The following is a 21,216-nucleotide window of genomic DNA, read 5'->3' on the forward strand; positions in this document are numbered from 1 at the left end:
TTGTTTGCTTTTTTGGAAGAAACAGAAGATAGTACTTACTCCATTTGGTACTTCTAGGAAGCCATGCCGTTTAACTGAATCGGTTCTGCGGTGACTTTCTTCAAATTCAGGATTTTCTAATTCATCGTCGGTCTCCATAAAATAGTCGTCAGTACCAAAACTACTGCCCATCGGATAGTTGGTTAGTATTCTGGATGATTCAGAACCACTTTTACGTCTACCGCCACCATATGAATATGAATACCGTCTTGGGGGTTCCAAAAGGCTGCTGTAACCGCCACCACCTTCAACAATTTTCACAAGAAAAAGTTATCAATTAATAGAATATCATAAAGGGTGTTGTTTTTTTTTGTTCCCTAAATTGAGTCATTAATTTGTGTTTTTCGTTCAGAACAAAAGAGACCTCTTTTCCAATTTATTTGTTTCTATAAAATGGTCTTGCTTTTTTACGCTTGAAAATTTATTATAAGAAAATGCAGACAAGACCAAGAAATAACTTATAACAGAGACGGCTAACTATGTCAAAAAATATAAATTATATCGATGTATTAATATTTAATAACACTACACAACCCTTGATCTTAAACGTCGATTACAAAGGTTAACATTCTTCGTAACTGAAGACGTTCCGGTAACAAAAGCGAAACTTTAAATCAGGTAACAACTATGTATCATCATGGATATTTATTTTCAAGGATTGGGAAAGGATTGCTTTGTCAAATGTCCCAGGTTACCCCGGAAGCCATCACGTGTTGTCTCGGTGTCACGGTTTTTCGCGGTAAGCTTGAAAAGTTGCCCTGGTTAGTCTCAAAGGTTTTATAGCTAAGTATCACAGGTTTCCCTGTGCAGTATCACTGTTTGCTCCGGTAAGAATGGCGGTTTGCTCTGGTAAGCATCATGGGTTGCCCTGGTAAAAACCACGAGTTGTCCTGGCAAGTCTCACGGATTGCACCGGTATCAAAAGTAAAATCGGTTAGTATCACGGTTTTCCTTGTTAAGTTTCAAAAGTTGTTCTAATAAGTACCAAAGATTGCTCTGCTACGTATCACGGTTTGCTCTAGTAAGTATCACGGTTTGCCCTGACAAATTTCCTGGGTTGCCCTGAAAGCCATCACAGTTTGCCTTGGTAAGTATCACAGGTTGCACGTGTATCGTAATTATCGGCAAGTAGCACGGTATTCCGCGATAAGTTTTAAAAAGTTGCATTGGTTAGTATCACGGGTAGGTTTTAAAAATGTTATCGGTAATTATTACAGGTTTCCCTGTTCATGGGTATAACAGTTCGCCTCTGTAAGAACAACGGGTTGCCTCGGAAAGTTTCAAAAGTTGCCCTGGTTAGTTTCAGAGGGTACTCTAGTACGTCAAGGGCTACCATGCTAAGTCTAATGGGTTGGCGTAGCAAGTATCACGGTTTGCCACAGTCATTATAAGGCCACGATAAATAGCACAAATGGCTCTGAAAAGTCTTTTCCTGACTTGCAATTATTCTTCTAAAAAGTTAAAAAGATGCTGCTGTTGTTTGTGTAAAGCTTTATAGAAGCACAATTGTTAGTTGGGTTAAGTGGCTCCGGTAAGTATCACGGGCTAGAGCGATAAGTATAGATGCTCTCCAAAACCAACGACGATAGGCGACAAAAAACACTTCTAATAATGTTTTTTTATATGAATTTTTGCACCAAAGAAACGTCGTTTCAATCATTGTTGGTTTGGGAGAGTCTACGATTTGCCCTGTTAAATTTCCGAAACTACTTTGGTAACTGCATCGGGTTATGTCACGGTAAGCATCACGGAGAACAAAATAATATGGGTCGGAGACCTTATCACTGAGTGGGGAAGCCTTATGTTTTGTTTTTTTTTAATTAAGAAAGTTAACAAAGATATAAGTTTAAAGTTTAGTCCCTCAAATACTCATTATTCAGTACTTTATTTTTTGTTTTAATTGAATAAGGCGTTAAAGAGAAAATAATGCATTTAAACGATTTACATGTTTGTGTGTATGTTTGTTCGCTCATAACTTTTATTATTATATTATCTTATTTATACAAAATTGTTTTATTTATTTATTTATTTATTTATTTATAATACTTTACATATTGTAGGACATTGTCCCTTAATTATATGCTAAGATTGTAAAACGGTAGAACTAAGCGTCTTGCTTGCCCCTTTGATTACAAGTATACGCTTTACATGAACTAAAAGTTTTATCTTTCATGTAAAAATACATACTGTATCGAATTATAACACAAATAATGTTAACAAAAGAAAAAACTAAAAAACCTGAAAATTTTTGATTTTTTCCTTTAGAGGGAGTCATATTAGGAATAGCATAGCCTATAACCAGCGCAGAAACAAGACCCTTTTAAAGATATCTCATTTTTAAAATTGTGATAAGTATTTTAGAAGTTATTGGGGAACTTACATGCTCGCATACATAAATACCGATTAAATAAATACCTACTCTTTTTTTTTTTTCCTACGCCTTCTTACTCAAAAATATATATCTTATTTAGGCTATAAAATTGCTTGTACCAACACGATAAAAAAACGAGTTTTCTTATAGTAACGCTGCGTTACTTTCAGACATCTTTAAAACTTACCAACTGAAGAGAACCGATAGCCACGATGCAAAACTGGAGGTGCACTCACATTACCCAAGGATAACATTCGTTGTCTGCGATAAAGAATTGCGTCGTATTCATCTGGATATATCGACATGCCAGTTGCTTCCATTGCTTCTTGTATTTTGCGTTCTTCTTCTTCTTGCATACAAGCTGCTGCTACAGCGGCAATTTTTGGATCCTTTAAATAGAATATGATTTAAAAAGTCCCCCAAAAACACTCTCTCCAATACTTTTAAAACCCGAAGTGTTTCATCGGTATGACTTCGACTCTTCCAGACAATTAAAAATACCATCAAACTAAAGAATCCACCCAAAGTCGCTGCTATCCGAACCCCTGTCATGACATCATAGGTAGCAAAGAACTCTGCCCGAATACGCTCCCGTTCGGCTGCCAAAATTTGCGCCTGAGTAATATTGTGGTGGTCGCTAAAATTCGAATAGGGAATGATAATTGATGGATGTCCTGCCAATGAAGTCGTTGTAGATGACGGTAATGGTGTTGTACTAATGCGATTATTGGTGTAAGTCTTATCAGCAGCAGCGCCTCTACTGGAACTTTGTGAACTAAATTGATTTTTTTTTAAAGAGACAATCAAAAGATTGAATTTGTGTAATAATTGAACTTAAAGGATAGGAAATACATATCATGTAGATTAGTTCATTTACCTGACTTGTTGAGTAGCCGACGTATAGCGATAACTGTTATTGTTATGATGGCCATTAGGAATTGTACGCGTAGTAAATTGACTGCCATTTGAACGTAATGGATCTGGAAATGATGTGTCATGTTCTTGTTCTTGTTGTTGTTGTGATGTAATTTCTGAAGATACAGTTTGTGATGTATGAATTGTTGTTTTTGATAATGATGATGGAATATCACTGTTGACGTGGTTATGGCTGATAGATGATGAGTAATTCGTTGACAATGATTTCGGTTTGGAGTTGGTTGATTTGTTGTTGATGTTGTTGTTAGCACTGTTGTCGTTGGTTGGCGATGCAATACTATTTGCATTACTATCGGCGGGTGAGGAATTTGACGCAACTGAACGTCGTGAAATTTTTGCCATTTCTAAAGGAACATGTTCTGAAATTAAAAAAAAAAAAATGAAAATAGTTATTAACATTAAAAAAAGAGAAAAGGATAATTAAAATGAGGATAAAATACTATAGGAAAAACAAATATTAAACTTTTTCAGGTTTTAAATTGTCCTTGAAGATGAAATTGAAGGTATTCCATAGATGAATTCAACCGTGGCATCTACAATTCAAGTAAGAATGAATTGCTTTGTGAACACTTTATATGGACTCCTTCAAAATACTCAAAGCAAATGCCAATAAGGATCCCGAGCAGGGTTAGGAGGTAGTTATATAACGACGAAAAGCCTCGCATACAGACGGATGTATTGGTGACGAACCTTGCAAACGAAATAAGGACAAGGAATTTTATATAGGTGCTTTGAGTGTTCCCTTAGACCAGGACCACCATCGATCTAAAATTTACATTGCGTTTGATCTCAGAAAAAAAAAAAAAAACCATGAATATCAAATCGGTACCTACGCACTATCATTGATTTCAAGGTATTGTATATGGGCTTACTGAAGGGCTATGGAGGTTGAAACCTCACCGAAATATGTGTAATGAAAAAATATCAATTAAAGTTTAATGGAAAAAAAAAACAGAAATTTGTAACTGAAATTTCTGAACTTTCGAACTTATAAACAAATAAGAAGGTTATGACCGTTTAGACTCCATAAATGATTCATTTAAGGTTTATAAATAAATCTGCTGCACATTACAGAAAAAAGTTGAAAACCCACACACTTTACTAACAGTGAGTGAGAAAGAAAATTTGCAATCTTGAGTAAAGCTCCAAAAATGAAATATTGAGTATAATTTTTATAACAGCTTGTGGCCAAATCAAAGCTGAACCACCAGAATATTGAGACCTTACGGTTCGCAATTTATCTAATGTTTGGTAAAATCTGTTGAAAGACGCGTCTATAAAGATGCAATTTCTTTTATCACCTTTAACTTTTGGGTATGGACATTTCGATACTCCAAAATAATTTTGAGTCAAATTTACACAATATTTTGACAATTGAGTATCCATCAAAGAGATTTCGATGAAATTGAATTTTCTTCTAAAATTAATAATATACTTGATGATTAGCTTTTCGATTAGATAGTTACAAAGTCTCAACTGAAACAATTCCATTAATTTAGACGTTTTTGGAATATATTAAAGTGTTTTGTCATTCCAAAAACTGAGTGCCTTACTACCTTAAGTTAGGTTAAGGTGGCTGTCGGGCAAAGACCCGACTCACTTAGACCCTAATGGGTCCATTGTGATACCACAAAAGACTAGCAAGTAAATCAGGAACTCACTATAGTCGATTCTCACCTACAGAGAATTGTTTCAGTGTCAGTAGAAAGCCAGAAATGTTTTTCCAATTCTAGTTCATAACAAAGACAAACTTGTGAAAGCTATTCAGAAACTTTTTTATTTAATGCAAGTTGAGATAAAAGAAAACTTGAGCAAACAAATTGAAAAGTGAGATCTGAGGGTGAAGTCGATAAAAATTATAATGACCACCGAAATCAGTGTTTAAAAATGAAAGCTAAAAAATCAATAAGAATACAAAGTCAATTACCTAAAGTTACAAAAAAAAAATAAAATGCACGACTGGGTCGCACGTACCTACTCGCTCTTGTAGTTCAAATTATCTTTATCTTAAATAAATATCTATTGGAAATTAAAGATTTTGTTTAGTTCCGAGAAAAAAAATTTAAAACAAAATCGAAAGTTAAAAAAAAATCCAAAATTAAAAAAAAAAAATTTTCAAAAACTTTTTTTAAATTTTTTTTTACATTTTACACTTCAAAATGATGTCTTAAAATTTTGAATGAAATTGACTTGTGCTTTGATCAAATATATGAACTTAAAAAATATTGAAATTTTTGAAAAACGGCAACGCCATATTTCCGTTCTCCAGATTTTTTGCGAAAAACTAAAAACGCAGTTTTGTTAGAATCAATAAGAGTATAACGTACACCAAATTTAATCAAAATCGTTAGAGCCGTTTTCGAGACAATGGCAATACCTCGAAAACGGTATATGGGAGGTATGCTTTAAAAAAGAGATATTGAAAAACTAAAAAAAAACGGACCTAGGGTATTACGCAAAAATCATCTGTACCAAGTTTCAATTAAATCCATCCATCCGTTTAGGCCCTAGCTCGATGTACAGATGGACGCACAGACGCACACACGCACACACGCACAGACCGACGGACGGCATGACGAAAACCACTTTTTTTATCTTCTCCATCATCGTAATGTTGGTTTTGATTAAAACCTCGAATTTTTTTTTCTACACGAAACCAATACTTGCCCTATAGATACGGTGACCATATTTCTGGAAGCGAAACCCGGGACAGATAAAAATTCGTTGGATTGTTTTGAAAATATTGATTTTTCAAAAAAAATTTAATTTTTTTAAATGAGTTTTCATAATTTTTCCTTATTTTGATATCAAGATTGCCTAAAAAAAAACTCACGAGTTGACCAAAACATGGACCGACACATTTGACACTTCAAATAAACTTAAATTTATTCGAATAAGAAGGGGAAGGGATAATGATAGTACGAAACGCTCCCTTTATGGGAGCGTTTTTGTTGAAATCATTTAAGTCGCATCCGAAATCAGAAATCAAGAAAATGGTTTTATAATATTGTCTGTTAATAACTTCTAAGAAAATATTTTTTTAATCAAAATCGGGAGAGCTGTTTTTACATATTTATTTTATTTTAAATGATTTTGAAATTGTATGATCTTTAACAAAACTTTTAACATGCCCTTAAAAGTTTTGAAACTTATCTGGGTTCTGTACTCTTCCATAGCTATGTTGTTCTTTATTCGAAAACATTATTCCTGGTGTAGCAACCTGACAAACAGAAGCTGGAATTAAATAATTGACGAACGTTTAAAATTAAATCTAAAACTAAAGCCTAGTCTAGAGGCGAAACGAAAACCAGCACAACGAAATCGTTAACGAAAATTTTGCTTTTCGTTGCACAATACGCATCTTAGGCAACGAAATTCTTACCTGTGCTAGAATGTATGGAGAGTTTTCAATCGTTTGTCACTCCCACTTATTTGTTCAGGGATTTTTTCTTGCAGCAAAAGTTTTTTTACTTTGGAGACTTAGAAAAATTTTCGTTTTGCTTCAGGAGCGTACTAGGCTTAATGCTTTATCCGAAAAATTAGAAAAATTTTTTTTCAGCCACTGTTTTCTTGTTTTCCGTACAAAGCATTTAAAATATTGAATATAAAAATCAGAGAATGTGAAAATACGGGACGACAATCACGGGACAAATGACAAAATACGGGACACTTATACGTCCCGGGTTTCTTAAATAAAAACCCGGGACAAGCTGTAGAAATACGGGACAGTCCCGGGTAAACCGGGACGGATGGTCACCGTACCTATAGAGCAAGTTAAAAGTGTAAAAGAGCATCGATTTATGTATTTTAAATTTAAAAATGTGTTAATTTTTTTAATTTCTTTTAACTTAAGTTTGTTTTTCCTTGATATATCTTTGTGGTTGATGATAATATTTTCGTACACCAAAACAAGGATTGTTTACATATTTATATTTGTTTCGAGTTATTTTACAAGTCCAAAACATACACATAAATATACCCCCAAGAACATCCGTCTCACAGTGAAATAGCCTTAAACAAAAAAAAAAAAAACTAAAGCTTTCTACAACCCCGTGGCTTCATAGAGAAATACACCATACTAAATGGGTCAAGGGAAATTTCGTGGGCTCCTCTAGCTAAATATATATGTATAGTGCCAATATAAATATAAACACGCAATCGATAAATTCTACTCCGCACCAATCCAGGTCGTCCAGATTCGGGTGAAATGGTGTTAACCAATGTGTTGAATGCAGATGGTGAACTTGTATAAGGTGCTGAATTTAAATTTAGATATCCACTATTCTTGTTATGGCATTTTAGAGAATGTTAAACCTAAACGAAAAACGTTTTTTTTTTTAGCTCACTTTGGTTCAATGTCCTGATTAATTCAGATTCTGGAATTAATCATCAATGTTAAGGTCGTTTTTGTTGCTATTTTTACAATCACCGGTATTATTTATCTAGCCCTTTAAGAATAAAGCTATCGATTAATTGCAAAAAATAATTTTTGTTTTTCGAAAATTAATAAAGACATCCAGTCAATCGTCTCCAAATAAATAAAAAAAAAACCTCTAACTTTTTCCAATAACTCATTTGCAAAAAATTGGCTGAGCCGTTTTTGAGAAATCTAAAAAAAAATATCAGAATTGAGCGGATATCTTCCTTAATTTTGTGTTAAGGACCACCCTAATGCAAGTATATATTTATATAATATAACTTTAAAATAAATTGGCTACCTACTGTAGTTGGTACCTACCGATAAAAATAAAAATATCTAATTCACTTTGTAGCAAAATCAAGTTCACAGCAAAAACTTTCATTCATTTCGCGGCAAGTGATTATTTTTCTTAAGTGTTTCGTATTGTGAAAACAAACAAATAAAATTATGAATATTAAATTCAAGTACTTATGGCATTATTCCAGAGCTTACAACCAAAATGATGAAATAAATTTTGTTTACTAAACAAAATCCATGTCCAATTTAAGATGATGAATGACAATTTTACTTTGAGATTGAAATATAGATATTCCTTCATGTAAGTAAATAAGAAAACAAAATTTGGGTGAATTTATCACACAAAAACTATCTGTTGAATATTTTCTTTTGGATAAGTGTTTACGTTTTAAGAGGAAGTTTTTCATGATGCTTTCGTTGATATGATAATAAATATATATAGCTGGTCATTTTGTCAAGCTTTTTTTATTTGATAAATAGAAGATTAGGTATATTAAATCTTTAAGAGTCCATGAGTAGCAGATCCGTTAAGCTTAGCAGAGCTCAAGCACAGTTGACGTCAGGCAAAAAACAAAATCAATATTTTTGTTGCTTAAAAAATTTATTCGATTAAAATGTATGAAAAAGAAATATTTAACGACTTTAAAACAAGACCTTTTAAGAGTTCAATCTTCCATTTTTATTACCTATTTGAAAATAAACTTCTGAAATATTTACATATTAATTTATTTTCTAATGAGTTTATGCTAAAGCTTTTTTTTTAAACTTGATAAAAGAATAACTTTAATCTAATTTTCTTATTAACTTTATTAAAAATGTAAGAAAAATTAAAAAAAATTTAAATATTTAAAAAAACTCAAATATTGACTTTTTTTTAAATTTTTTCCTAATTTTTAAATTAAAGGTACTAAAACGTTATTGCACAAGAATTTTCGTTGAAATCGGTTCAGTGGTTTATGAGAAAGTCAGAAATCAAGAAAACGGTTCTATGGTAGGTACCGTTAAAAAAAGGTCCAACCGTGGACTTAGTGACTGCTAAAAAAACAAAAAAACAATTAAATTTCAAAGCTAAACTGCAGTAAATAGACTTGTTTTAAGTCATCTTATTGCTTCAATATAGATATACTAATAAATCGTTATAGTTAAATTATAAGGTTTGTTTCCCTTGAAAAATGCATAAAGTGACTTTGTCTACTTTCATAATTAAGGACACTATTGCAAGTAATTTTGTGGAACCACATTTCCACATTGTTATGCGACACCCTAATGTTATGCGAGTACCTACTATTGTCTAATTACTCTCAATAATTTTTGTGTGCATGTATCTAATTAATTTGCAAAAATGCCGAGTCAAAACGGCTAAGCAAAGATGAATTTTTTTTTCAAAAATGAAACTTCTGGCATTGTCAATTCCTCGCAAGAGATTTTTTTTTAATAGATGAGACTCGGAATCTATCCGAAACCTGTGGCGCTATAGTTCATTGCACCACGGGTTACTACCGAACATTTTTTTATACCTGAGTTCCTGATTGTACCAAGAAAAAATAATTACGAAAAACCATTTTCTACATATCATACCTAAGAAGGATATAGAAAATAAAAATATGTATCTTCGTATTTGCTAATTACTTTTTCCTTTATAAATTCAGTATGATTCTTTTTCTGCTAAATTATTATAAAAGTAGTATAACATTTGATATGAAGGCTTTATTTTACGTTACCATAGTGTTACTTTCGCTAACTGTAGCTATTATTTTCTTGAGCTTAAGTAAACTGTAAAATAAAGAATCAGTTCTTGTCCAACGCTCAAAGCGAACACCTCGTCTTTTTTCTCTTAAAAAAACTGTTTGGATATCGTCTACAGATGCGATGTCAAATGTTAAACCAGTTTGTGTTTTTTGTGGTAGTAAAAAAGATAAAATAATTTTATTCAATCAAGAACGTTTAGATAAATGTCTTGGTATATTGAAAATTCGCCAAGCCAATAACTTGGTGGGGTATAAAGTAAAGTTGAATCCTTTAAATAAAAGTGAAGGTTATCATTCAAAATGTTTGAACAATTTTACTGCACTTAAAGCAAAATATAAACAATGTTATGTTAAAAGTGAACTTAATTTACCAGGACATTCAGCAGCTGTGGTTATACGGTAAGCCTAACTTTGTATTATTTTTTTTAAATAATTTGAAACTTAAAAAATCCTTTCTTTTGTTACTATTTTTCGCTAATATTAATCTTTCTAAAATATCATATTTTAAAGTGAGAACATTGAAGTAAACGAAGTATCCGAGCAAACCTTAGAAGAACCTGAAAAATCAATCTGTGACTCCTCAATCGCTGCGTCAGAACATAATTGCGTTGGTTTGGCTGAGCAGGATAACAAATCAGTAGAATCTTCTGAAGAACGAGCTCAAGAAAAAGAAATCGAACTTAAAAAATGTATTTTCTGCAAATTAGAGCGAAAAATATATAAGGGTCGCATAAGCAATTTGCATACTTGTACTAAGGAGGATTCCATTGACAAAATAAAAGCTAAGGCAGTGGAGTTAAAAGACTCAAATTTGATGATGGAAATTGACAATCGATTGTTGCAAAGACAACCCATTCTTTATCATACAATTTGTTTTGTTCGAGCAAATGACCGATTAAGAACGATAAAAAATGCACAGAAACGCAAATATGCAAAGTGACAATGAAGAAGTTGATGAAAAATCAAGGCACAACCCATTCAGGACTAGCGAAAATGCAGATGAAGAAAATAATTTATGTTTAATGGAAGTGCCGAAAATGTGATGTCCAGCATTTTTGACTTAATTATAGTTGTACCAACCAACTTACTTATTATATCTTAAGTAAAAATATAAAGCAAGTACAATAAGGATGCCAACGGATATGGCACATACATATGTTGGTTGCAATAATATACTATCCCTGTACAAAATAAAAAATGTTGACATTTCATTTAAAAATAAGATTAAAAATAGTATTTCCCCCGCAATCCTTGCCCCTTTTTGGAGTGTTGCAAAACTTTTTTTAGGGCTGCCACAATTTTTTTTTCTTCTTTATTTTAAAATCTAAAAAAATTCAATTAAAACATTGTTATTCTCCCAGTTCTCTATCCAAAAACCGTAAACAGTTACTGTCTGAAGATATACGACTAATTCGGATCCTAAGGTCCGGTCGACTTCTCTATACGAAGCAAGCGGCGGTATGATTTTTTTCTCTCAAGGCAAAGCTAAATAACATTCTAGACAGTTTTCAGGTGTACATATGTGACCTCTTTATATTTGCATTTTCAACATATTTTTGTCAATATTTGCCCCACTTTTGAGGTACCCGAGTGAAAATTGAAATCTGAAAAACCACCACCGCAGCCGCAGCAATTTTGTATCAGAAAATAACATGGCGCTCTCAAAAACATCCCATAATATTAATACGTCCAACAAAAAATAGCGAAAAAATAACCCTTAAAGTACCTACCTTCTCATCCTTCGGATAAAATTGAACTTTTTATACCAAATTAAGCAAATTTTTGTATAAATTTTACATAATAACGAAACGCTTTATAAATTTTTGGAGTTGAGGTCACTTGAACTTATATTGAATTAAATTTTACATAGGTATATGTATAGGGGAAACCGACGAAGTTACGAATACCAGAGTTACGGGCGACAGAGTTACGAGCGTCAAAGTTACGCGAAACCGAAGTTACGAAAAACTAGAGTTACGAATTCTAAAGTTATGTTAAGCTATGACATGTGATTTTTGGGTTGGCAACAATTGCGAAATACAAACATGAAATTAACATTTTTCTCATTGGTCAGAACTAAATGAGTTAAGCGAAAATGGGTGTTATTTAATCTTGTAAAATTTTTATTGGGTAGGTATAGATATACATAATATGGTTTTGTTTTTTTGAGAAGATCGCAAAAACGTTGAAATAGAAAAAAAAAACATAAGTATACTTATGTAAGTTTGGGGGACATAATTGAAATTACCTTCTTATCTGTCCAACTATTATTGCACCTACGTATTTTTTTTTTTTCTATTAATTAATATAATTATTCATAGCGTATTTTGTTATACCCACTTTGTATATCTATACCTATCCAATCAAAATTTTACAAGATTAAATAACACCCATTTTCGCTTAACTCATTTAGTTCTGACCAATGAGAAAAATGTTAATCTCTTGTTTGTATTTCCATAATTCCATATCGTTCCTCGCAATTGTTGCCAACCCAAAAATCACATGTCATAGCTTAACATAACTTTAGAATTCGTAACTCTAGTTTTTCTTAACTTCGGTTGTGCGTAACTTTGACGGCCGTAACTCTGTGGCGCGTAACTCTGTTATTCGTAACTCCGTTACCATTTCATATGTATAGTATATGAATGATAACATCCAAGCCAATATGTTGAAACCTTTTTCACAATTTTATTTACCTGGAACTGAATCGACAAGAACGACGTCTTTACAATTTTATCATTTCTTTGTCTATTTTGGCCGCCATTTTGAATACAAAAAGTTGGCAGCCTTATCGTGTTCTACAAACTATTTTCCTTCAGTGTACCGAATTTCATGACTTTTCGTTGAGAAATGGTCGTGCGAATTCTAGGCTTATAACTCTGAGATTTTTTTTCAACTTCTATAAAACTTAATACTACAATTTTCTGTATTTCTTCTTTCTCGTGTTGCCTCTTTTATCTCCTGAGAAGTCGATGTTCCCCCGTTCTTTTTCGTTTGTGAAGGTTATTGGCAGCTCAGAGATTTTATTGCAGTGGTCTAGGGAAACCTAGCATTTCAGCGGTGGTATCTCTGATGGATTTTTGACGTTGTCACTGGTTAGTTATACATACTTCATCGTGACGCAATCGGGAAATCATCTTCATAGCATTTTGTTGCGTTAGCGCTTATGAGAACGGAGGTCCATTGACAACATCTGTTAAGGGTTTTAAGGTCCTTAATTGAAAACCCAAACAAATTGAATAAACCATTTTGTGAGGTCAAACTTTTTAACAAGAATCATTTTGTTGTGTTACCATCAAACAACTTAACCACATCATCGGTCATTTATCAAAAACTTATCAAATCACTTCATACCCTACTCTTACATTTATAAATAGTTGAATAACAATATTACTTTATCATCATCAAAATGCCTCAACAACTTTCACATTCCTTGTACTACCTAGTTGTCAAAACCTAATAACGTTAATCGATGAGGGAGTGTTTATAAGTCCATAAATTCATATGGAAAATAGAATGTTTTTCATGTGTCAAACTTTAGGTGAGTAATGTCATTGAAACAAACACCATATTGAAGATTTATGAGTAAAATGCTTTAAATGTCTGATCCTTTTGCACATAGCAAAAACAAGAAAAAAAGAAAAGTACAAAAAAAAAAAAAAAAGGTTCAAACAAAACACCATTTAATGAAAATTCTGCTTTGACCCAATAAAGTCTTCCACAAGTGATAAGAGATATAACAGTTTCGTAATAGTTCCATAATAAAGTCCCTCCAACACTTTGCAGCCCTTCTTGCTTTTAACACACATTACCATTTGCCCGTTGTGTCACCAAACACCATAAAAGAGTACACACACACATACACAATCATAATCTATCAGAAGAAGCGACTAAAAGAACGACGAGGATGACGACGACGAACGTTGTAACTGTTAGGCGTTTTATTTCCATACCACACGCTGAGTCATCTGTTTCCTTGATTTTGTTTGCCAACATAATAGTTTCCAGCAGCTATATCCTGTTCGTGTTTTTCTTTCAGCTTTTTGTTTCCCAGTTCCCACCATCCCAACTGTACAGATGCCTTAGCTGCTTCTCCTGTCGTTGTCGGTCTACGCTTTTATAGTTGCATTGCATGCAAGGTCTGCTGACTGCTGCTGCTGCAATAGTCTGCTGCATTGAGTCGAGTTGAGAGCCCGGATAGTGTCACCTGTGTGTGTATTTTGCACTAGCTATTTTTATATGCTACAATATGGTCCTTGTGCGCACAAACACACACACACGCAATGCGATTTCATATAAAATAGCAACCCATTGGGGGTTGGAGGGTGGTGATGGTGATGGTGATAATTGCTCTTGACTCTTCGATGAAAAACGGTCTCTTGTATAATCGCGAACGTTTCTTTCGTTTTTGTTTTTTATTATTCCTTCTTCTTCTTCTATTTTTTTGCCATTCAATCTTTTATCTTTTTGGCATAGAATTCAGCAGGATGTCCTAACGTTCTCTAGCTGATGTTAGCTATTGTTTATGTTGAATGGTCTGTGTGTGCATTCTTATTTGTGTGTATGTAACCGTATGTGATTTTTTTTTTTTTTTTGTTTTTCTAAGGAAAAGGAAAAACTTCTGGAGTTTGTTAAGGAGCTGGGGTGCTTCCAAGTTTGATATATGAATAGAAGAGGAAACTTTTATTTTATTGCGACCCGGATGTATTTGATACCAGAAGAAAAACTTACGAAAACAGTGCTCTGCACCGCGCCGGCACCACCACCGTAACCGGGAGCAACTGGTTCACTTGGGCGTATGAGCGATATAATTTAATTTGATTTGCACTGTGTGTGCACATAACTTGGTTGAGCATATGAGGAAACAGCAGGGTGCCATATGATGTAGACCAATATAAAAGTGGCGGAAAGTAGATAACTCAAGAGAGTGAAAAAGATGTGTGTTTGTTTACCTATTTAGAGAAAATGCATGGGAAAATAATTGTGGAAACAAATCAAGGCTAAGGATTGTTTGTTTGAGAAATATGTATCATCGATGGTTGTTACCTTTTCATTGATACTCGGTACAGCTGATTATATTCTATTTGAGAAAACAAAATGGGAAAAGAAAAGTTTTTGAAATTGAAAAGGTTGATTTAATTTTGTATTTTTGTACCCAACTGCAGAAAAACCAAAACGAGGGTTATATAATAATTGATCGTGTTTAAGTATGTTTGTTTATCTGTTCAATCATAACTTCTAAACTTTTTATCAGAATTAAAAAGTACCCGCATGTATATGTCACTTTTTCTTCATCAATAATATCCTTACTCGTTTCTTTCGTATATTTCGTATGTTTCGCATGTTTGGTACTTTTAGTACATTGACTATGATTAGTGGATTTTTTTTTTAATAAAAACAATTTGTAAAGTATAAGCAACATTTTAAGGCCATAAACAAAAACATTCAAATTTGTTGCTGTATTCTCAAGTTATAAGAGTTTGAAGGTTGCAACGAGTATTTTGATTTTTTTTCGATTTTTTTTTTATAATCGTTTTTTATAATTTTTTCCTAATTTTTCGGCAAAACTTTGGTAATTTTATGTTTATATTATTTCAGTAATCTTATTACAATTTTGAAAATTGTTCACCCAAAATAAACAAATTTTTTGAAAAACCAAAAATAGTTTGTACATTCTTAGGGTACATTTCAAGACCATTAACACATTGGTTGCGGTGTGGGTATATTTCGGCGAAATAGAGAAAAAAACAATATGTCGCTGTTTATATTTCTATATAAATTATCGATTACACAACGATTATTGAACCTTGGTACTTCTGTTTTTATCGAGACAAAAGTAATCTCAGAGTAATTATCTGAAGTTACCATTTATCTATATCAGGCCGGTCCTTGTTTGCTTTTTGTTCGAAAATTAATGAAGACATTTGCTCAATATTCTCCAAATAAATTTAAAAAAAAAATCCTCTAATCCTGTAACAAGGTGAAATTCTTGTCCTTGGACTTTGCGACTGATTTTTTTCCATATCTCCTTTACGGCTTGATAGATTTTATTCTAATTTTGCCCAATTATACTAACAATGATCCTTAGTAATATTGCATTCCGAGATGTTATTTAAAATATATTCTTGAACCACAAAAAATCGAAAAGAAAATCGATGTTTTTCGGAGCTATTACATGTATACACTGTTTTTTAGATTTCATAAAAACGGCTCAACCAATTTTCTGCAAACTTCGTCAACACGTTTATAGCCATGACTTAATAATGTTGCTAACTAAAAACTTTCATTAGTGCTTTAATTTCCTAGTAAATCAGAAAACTATTTAAATTCACAAGAAAATTCAAAATACTGAGGAAATTTTCTTCCTCCTACAGCGGCAGAAATATGAGGCCTTCAGAATAATAAATGGGTCAAGAAGTCCATTTGAAATTTGTACATTATTTTGAACTTTGAGAAGCTTTATCTCAGGAACTAAAGGAATTTTTGAAATAAATGTTTCACAGATCAATAGCTCTATATCTCCAGAATCTCTTTCTATCATTTTATTTGATATAAAACGAAACCCTTAATTTTTAAGACTTTAAAACATTCAACCTATAAAGAAGTGGACTTGACCCATTATTATTCTGAACACCTCATAATAGTAACAAGCGACTCTGCTACTACCATTGGATATGTTTTTACTGCAATCGGCAAAGATACTTGTAGGAAATATCACCAACTACTCCAACTGTGACTAAACGCAAACCCAACCAACTCAACTCAACTAACCCGCAACTTGACACCCGGGTCTGAATATTACGAGGACAACCTAGATCATTTTTAAATGTATTGAAGTACTTAGAGTCACCTCTGAAATTTTCATGATTCATTCATTTTAGCCTTTTAGCGACATTTTTCGAATGCAGTCATCATGTTTATACTAAACACCCTACATATAATTTGAAGGTAAGCAAATTCTCGCCAAAGATCAACTTGTTTCGTTATTTAATCAATCGTCGCGTTACTTACGACTATATACCTAAATCGAATTAACATTTCTAATTAAAAAAAAAAAAAGTTAAGCATACACCACAGTGACCAATTATTTTAAAAATTCTTATAATTCAGAAATAGTTTTCTGATTTTGATTTGACCATCACTGCTCTCTCAAGTTATGTGCATATGTTTGTTGGTAGTCATTATAACACCAGAATTGACCCATTCTGGGCATTTTAAATCCCAAATATGTAAGGTTATAGTTTATAAATCCAAGAAAAACTATATTCCTCCAATTATCAATTCGTATTGCAACCGTAGGTTACAAATCAAGGCAAATTGCTTAGACGTTTATAGAACGTGACCATGAAAAATGCATTCCCCAAACCACATGCACCACTGTAATGTAAGCACATATGGATTCTTTTTGGCATCTCTAATCGTTGATGGTTTTTTTTTTAATGAAAGATTTATTGCTTGGGAAATCAATAAAATCATTTTATATAAATAAAAGATTTGATATTGAACTTATTTATCTATGAACATCTACGAGTACCTTGTATGCTATATTCGACAACCACCCAACCACTTTCAATTCTTTCAGTTTCTTTCTTATAAATCTTTCTGTTATTGACTTGCAATAAAAATTAATAGGAATTGGTTTCCATTCCGTTTCCGTTTCCATATAATATAGACAACAAAAAAAAAAAAAAAATAAAGTAAATCTCTTGAAAACATTGTCATCTTTCTTGATGATGAGATCATCCACCCCGAGTATATACACAACACATATCCTTTTCATAGCCCAAACAACCTTCTGAATTAAGCCATAACATATCAAAACTCTTGTTCTCATCTAACCCATCTCCTCAGCTCCTTTTGGTTTAACTATCCATTTAAAGGACACGCTAAAGATATTCCACACGAACCAATTGTCATGTTAACATTCACATGAAAAGCCATCAAAATTTGATTTAGTCCAATGAGAGTTAGGACAACAACAACAACAAAAACAACAACGCACATTCAAGACGACAAAATAACAAACATTTATATTATTGTATTTGTATGAGGATATCTATGCAGTGCCGGATTAACCATGTCATGGGCCCCTAGGCACAGTAATTCTTGGGCCCTTTTCCGATGGTTTTTCAATATCATAAGCTCTTTTTAAGTTAATTTAGAAATTTGTGTAGGTAACTTACTAAAGACTAATCGGCTATAATCTGTGTCCAATCATGTCATTTTATAAACGTAAACTAAAAGTTTTGTAATAACTATAATAAATATTGCAGCGATATTTCAACATTAAAGCAACTTGATGCTTCACAGATAACTTCGATTAACGATAAGTTATTAGAAAATATTAATATGTCGACTTTTCACGAGTCGGTTTTAGCCACATGATATGTCTCACGGCTAAAGTCGACTAGGACTCTAGTATGGGGATTATCACTTTAGTCGCGTGCGGCTTACCTTCACACGACTCGACTGACGCCGAAAAGCTTCGCTGCACGGCGGAAATCGACTCGTGATAAGTCGGCATTACGGTTTCATTATAAAACTGGAGAGAGAAATCATACCAAAAAGTTTTAATTTTGATTCAATTACACAGCCACACAAAAAAATATAAAAGTTCTGGTCTGGGGTTGCGACCAGGTTTTTCATATAGTTTTAGGGTCGCTGAAACCGAATCCGAAGTCCGTTTTGCCCCATCACGTCAGGTTTTCGAGATAACCTCAAAAAATGTCACGAAAACAAAAATTTTTTTCTCTGATCTGGATGTGCGAATATGTTAATCATATAGTTTTTGGATCGCTGAATCCATATTCGAAGTCAATTTTGCCCTATCACGTCAGGTTTCTGAGATATCCTCAAAAAAATGTCAAAACCAACAAAACAAAATTTCTTATCTGGAGTTGCGACTAGGTTTTTCATATAGTTTTTGGGTTGCTTAAACCGAATCCGAAGTCTATTTTGCCATATCACGTTTTTCGTTTCACGTTTTTGAGATATCCTCAAAAAATGTCAGATAAGAACTTTTTTTTTTGAGATTAGACATTTTTTGAGGATATAAACCTGACGTGATGGGGCAAAACGGACTTCGGATTCGGTTCCAGCGACCCCAAAACTATATGAAAAACCTGGTCGCAACCCCAGACCAGAACTTTTATATTTTTTTGTGTGGCTGTGTTATTATAACCCAGGCAAATTAGTCAAAATATGGGCATGAAATCAGATTTTTTCACGTTACAATATTTTTTTCATGCGAAACACAGGTTGTCCTTATCATAAAAGTTAATTTGTTTGGATGATAGGAGGTCGAAAGCAGCCGCCATCTTGGAAAAGAGATTGGTATCGTTTTTATTGAATAGCTACATTGTTGTTCAAATAAACAAAAAATGACAAAGATAAGATTTATTAACAATAAAGTTATATAAAAAATGATTTACAAACCAATTCCGTGATTTGATTAAATCTAATATCAATTTGAGTAACTTCTCTGCGTGTGCAATCTCACATTTTCTGACGTATCTGATTGCAACATGAAGATCTTGAATGGCACCATCTCGTTACTAAACTGTGGTTCGATGTCGTTGGAATTATATTCGAATACACAAGTAATATTAATATTTTTTTTTTTTAAGAAGAGATTTACAGTTTAAATATTAAGGTTGGAGCACATGGGAAGAAGTATTTTTTTTTAATTTGTTATATAAATATGATGAATTTTGATTTTGTAAAAAGAACTTTTTTATTAAAACGTGATATATTTTGAGCTGACTGTATTCCCATTTTCTGGGTTGATTTTTCCGTTTTCCCTAATCAAAAATCCCGAAAAAAACGGGAAAAAATCCCTCAATCTGGCATCGCTGGGTTGGGCCCTTCAGGGAGTCATAATTCATTATAAACACATGCATACATATATACAATAGCCCTGTTATATTGAAGGTGGTAGTTTACTCGTGAGTAGAAATATAGTTATAGTTATAGCGAGTAGAAGATTGTGTTATTTATAGTAGGTACTAGATCTACTCATGACTAACCACCTCCAATGGAACGGGGCTAATGTTTTTCTGATTTGCAAAAGTTTTTTTATTCTTCTTTTTTTTTGTTGTTCTTTTTTCTTATTTTTTCAAATACAATGTAATGCTGTTTTTTATTGAAGATACTTTTCCAAGAAATTTAGTTTGTTCGTTGTCAGGGTGAGGGGCCCCTAGCTGAAGTGGGGCCCCTAGGCAGCTGCCTAGTTTGCCTTGAGGCTAATCCGGCACTGTATCTATGTATATACACACACAAAAAGTAGGTATAGGGTATGTCACGAAGTCACCCAAAGGGTATTAAGTTTCCTATGGGGACACAGCATCAGCCAGCAGAGCGAACGCATTATCATAATCGTAAAAATACTACGCAAGTGATGCCCAGCATGTATAAGATTGTTGCAGACATAAAGTTTTATTGTCGAACAGAAGCTCCTTTTCTGTTGACAATCCTATAAAAGGATTTTCTCTAGAAAATTAACAAAAATACAAAATAAGTATCCTCTTGTCAATGGCAATGGCAATGAAATGGCAAAATGGATATAAATGTGGATATGGTGGATATATCCTGGCCAATTCCATTGAATTGCAAAATAATGAGAAAAGGAATTTAAATATAATCCTTGTTTTAGTGAAACACAATGATGGACTAAATGAACGATATGAATGAGTGAGGTAATCCTTATCGAGATGTATTTTTGTTTCTGATGCTTAACAATGCCCAAGTGGATCTTACGTAAAGGATGATGGATTTGTTATTATTTTAGCCCAAAAGGATTCTTTAATTAAAAATTTTGTGTTGTTATACTCTTTTACTCAATTAGCAACAAAATTTAAGATTTTAATCGGAGAACTTTTTGTAATCTCCTGTTGTCCTTTTTAACTCATCTTTTAAGGGACTAGCACACGCAGTTCGTCAAGTTACTAAATGAAATATGAACGCAAATTGTAACGGTGAGTTGGGTTTGACTTAAAATATAAAAAAGGAACAAACAGCAAAAAAAAAAAACTCTTCTTAATTGCTGTTGTCTGCAAAAACATGAAAGACTCAACTTATCATATCCCATTATGCTTCTGCTACGGTTATTTTCTCTCGTTTTTTTTTTTTATTTTTTTTTTTGTTACAAAACAAAAATAAACTGCGATGGACATTGGCCTTTTGTCTCCTTGAAAATAAATATAGAGAAGTTATTTTAAGGACGATGTTGGGCCATGATGATGACCAACCATATCTCGGTGTATAATACTCTCTCTTGATAAAAATGGAGTAACGCTTATGTGGACATATAGTCATTAGGGGATTTATTGAGCAGTAGATTTTGAGGTCAATAAACTGTCATGGAAGGAAGAAACGTGTTCACACGAAATGTCTGATGAGCATCTAAG

The 21,216-nt window shown here is 32.9% G+C and overlaps 2 protein-coding genes across 2 annotated transcripts in view; one reads left to right on the plus strand and one right to left on the minus strand.

Annotated features, from left to right (window-relative positions):
- Positions 1–21,216, minus strand: part of LOC129906719 (uncharacterized) — a 91,898-nt gene that overhangs the window by 2,269 nt on the left and 68,413 nt on the right. The window contains exons 3-6 of the mRNA XM_055982613.1: positions 3,288–3,705; positions 2,852–3,185; positions 2,598–2,799; positions 40–284 (exon numbers count right to left, since the gene is read on the minus strand). Of these exons, the coding sequence (XP_055838588.1) occupies positions 40–284; positions 2,598–2,799; positions 2,852–3,185; positions 3,288–3,688 (1,182 nt within the window). The 5' untranslated portion in view covers positions 3,689–3,705. The remainder of the gene's footprint in view (positions 1–39; positions 285–2,597; positions 2,800–2,851; positions 3,186–3,287; positions 3,706–21,216) is intronic.
- On the plus strand, positions 9,879–10,874 carry LOC129906724 (uncharacterized). The gene is made up of 2 exons (XM_055982617.1): positions 9,879–10,210; positions 10,322–10,874. Exons 1-2 carry the CDS (start codon positions 9,933–9,935, stop codon positions 10,749–10,751), a joined length of 708 nt encoding a protein of 235 aa, XP_055838592.1. The 5' UTR covers positions 9,879–9,932; the 3' UTR covers positions 10,752–10,874.

Source organism: Episyrphus balteatus, chromosome 1, assembly GCF_945859705.1.
Source record: "Episyrphus balteatus chromosome 1, idEpiBalt1.1, whole genome shotgun sequence".
Classification (NCBI taxonomy): Eukaryota; Metazoa; Arthropoda; class Insecta; order Diptera; family Syrphidae; genus Episyrphus; species Episyrphus balteatus.

Coding starts and splice junctions, on each gene's coding strand:
- LOC129906724 (XM_055982617.1), top strand. CDS start 9,933: ATGTCAAATGTTAAACCAGTTTGTGTTTTTTGTGGTAGTAAAAAAGAT. Junction 10,211..10,321: donor TCAGCAGCTGTGGTTATACG/GTAAGCCTAACT, acceptor CATATTTTAAAG/TGAGAACATTGAAGTAAACG.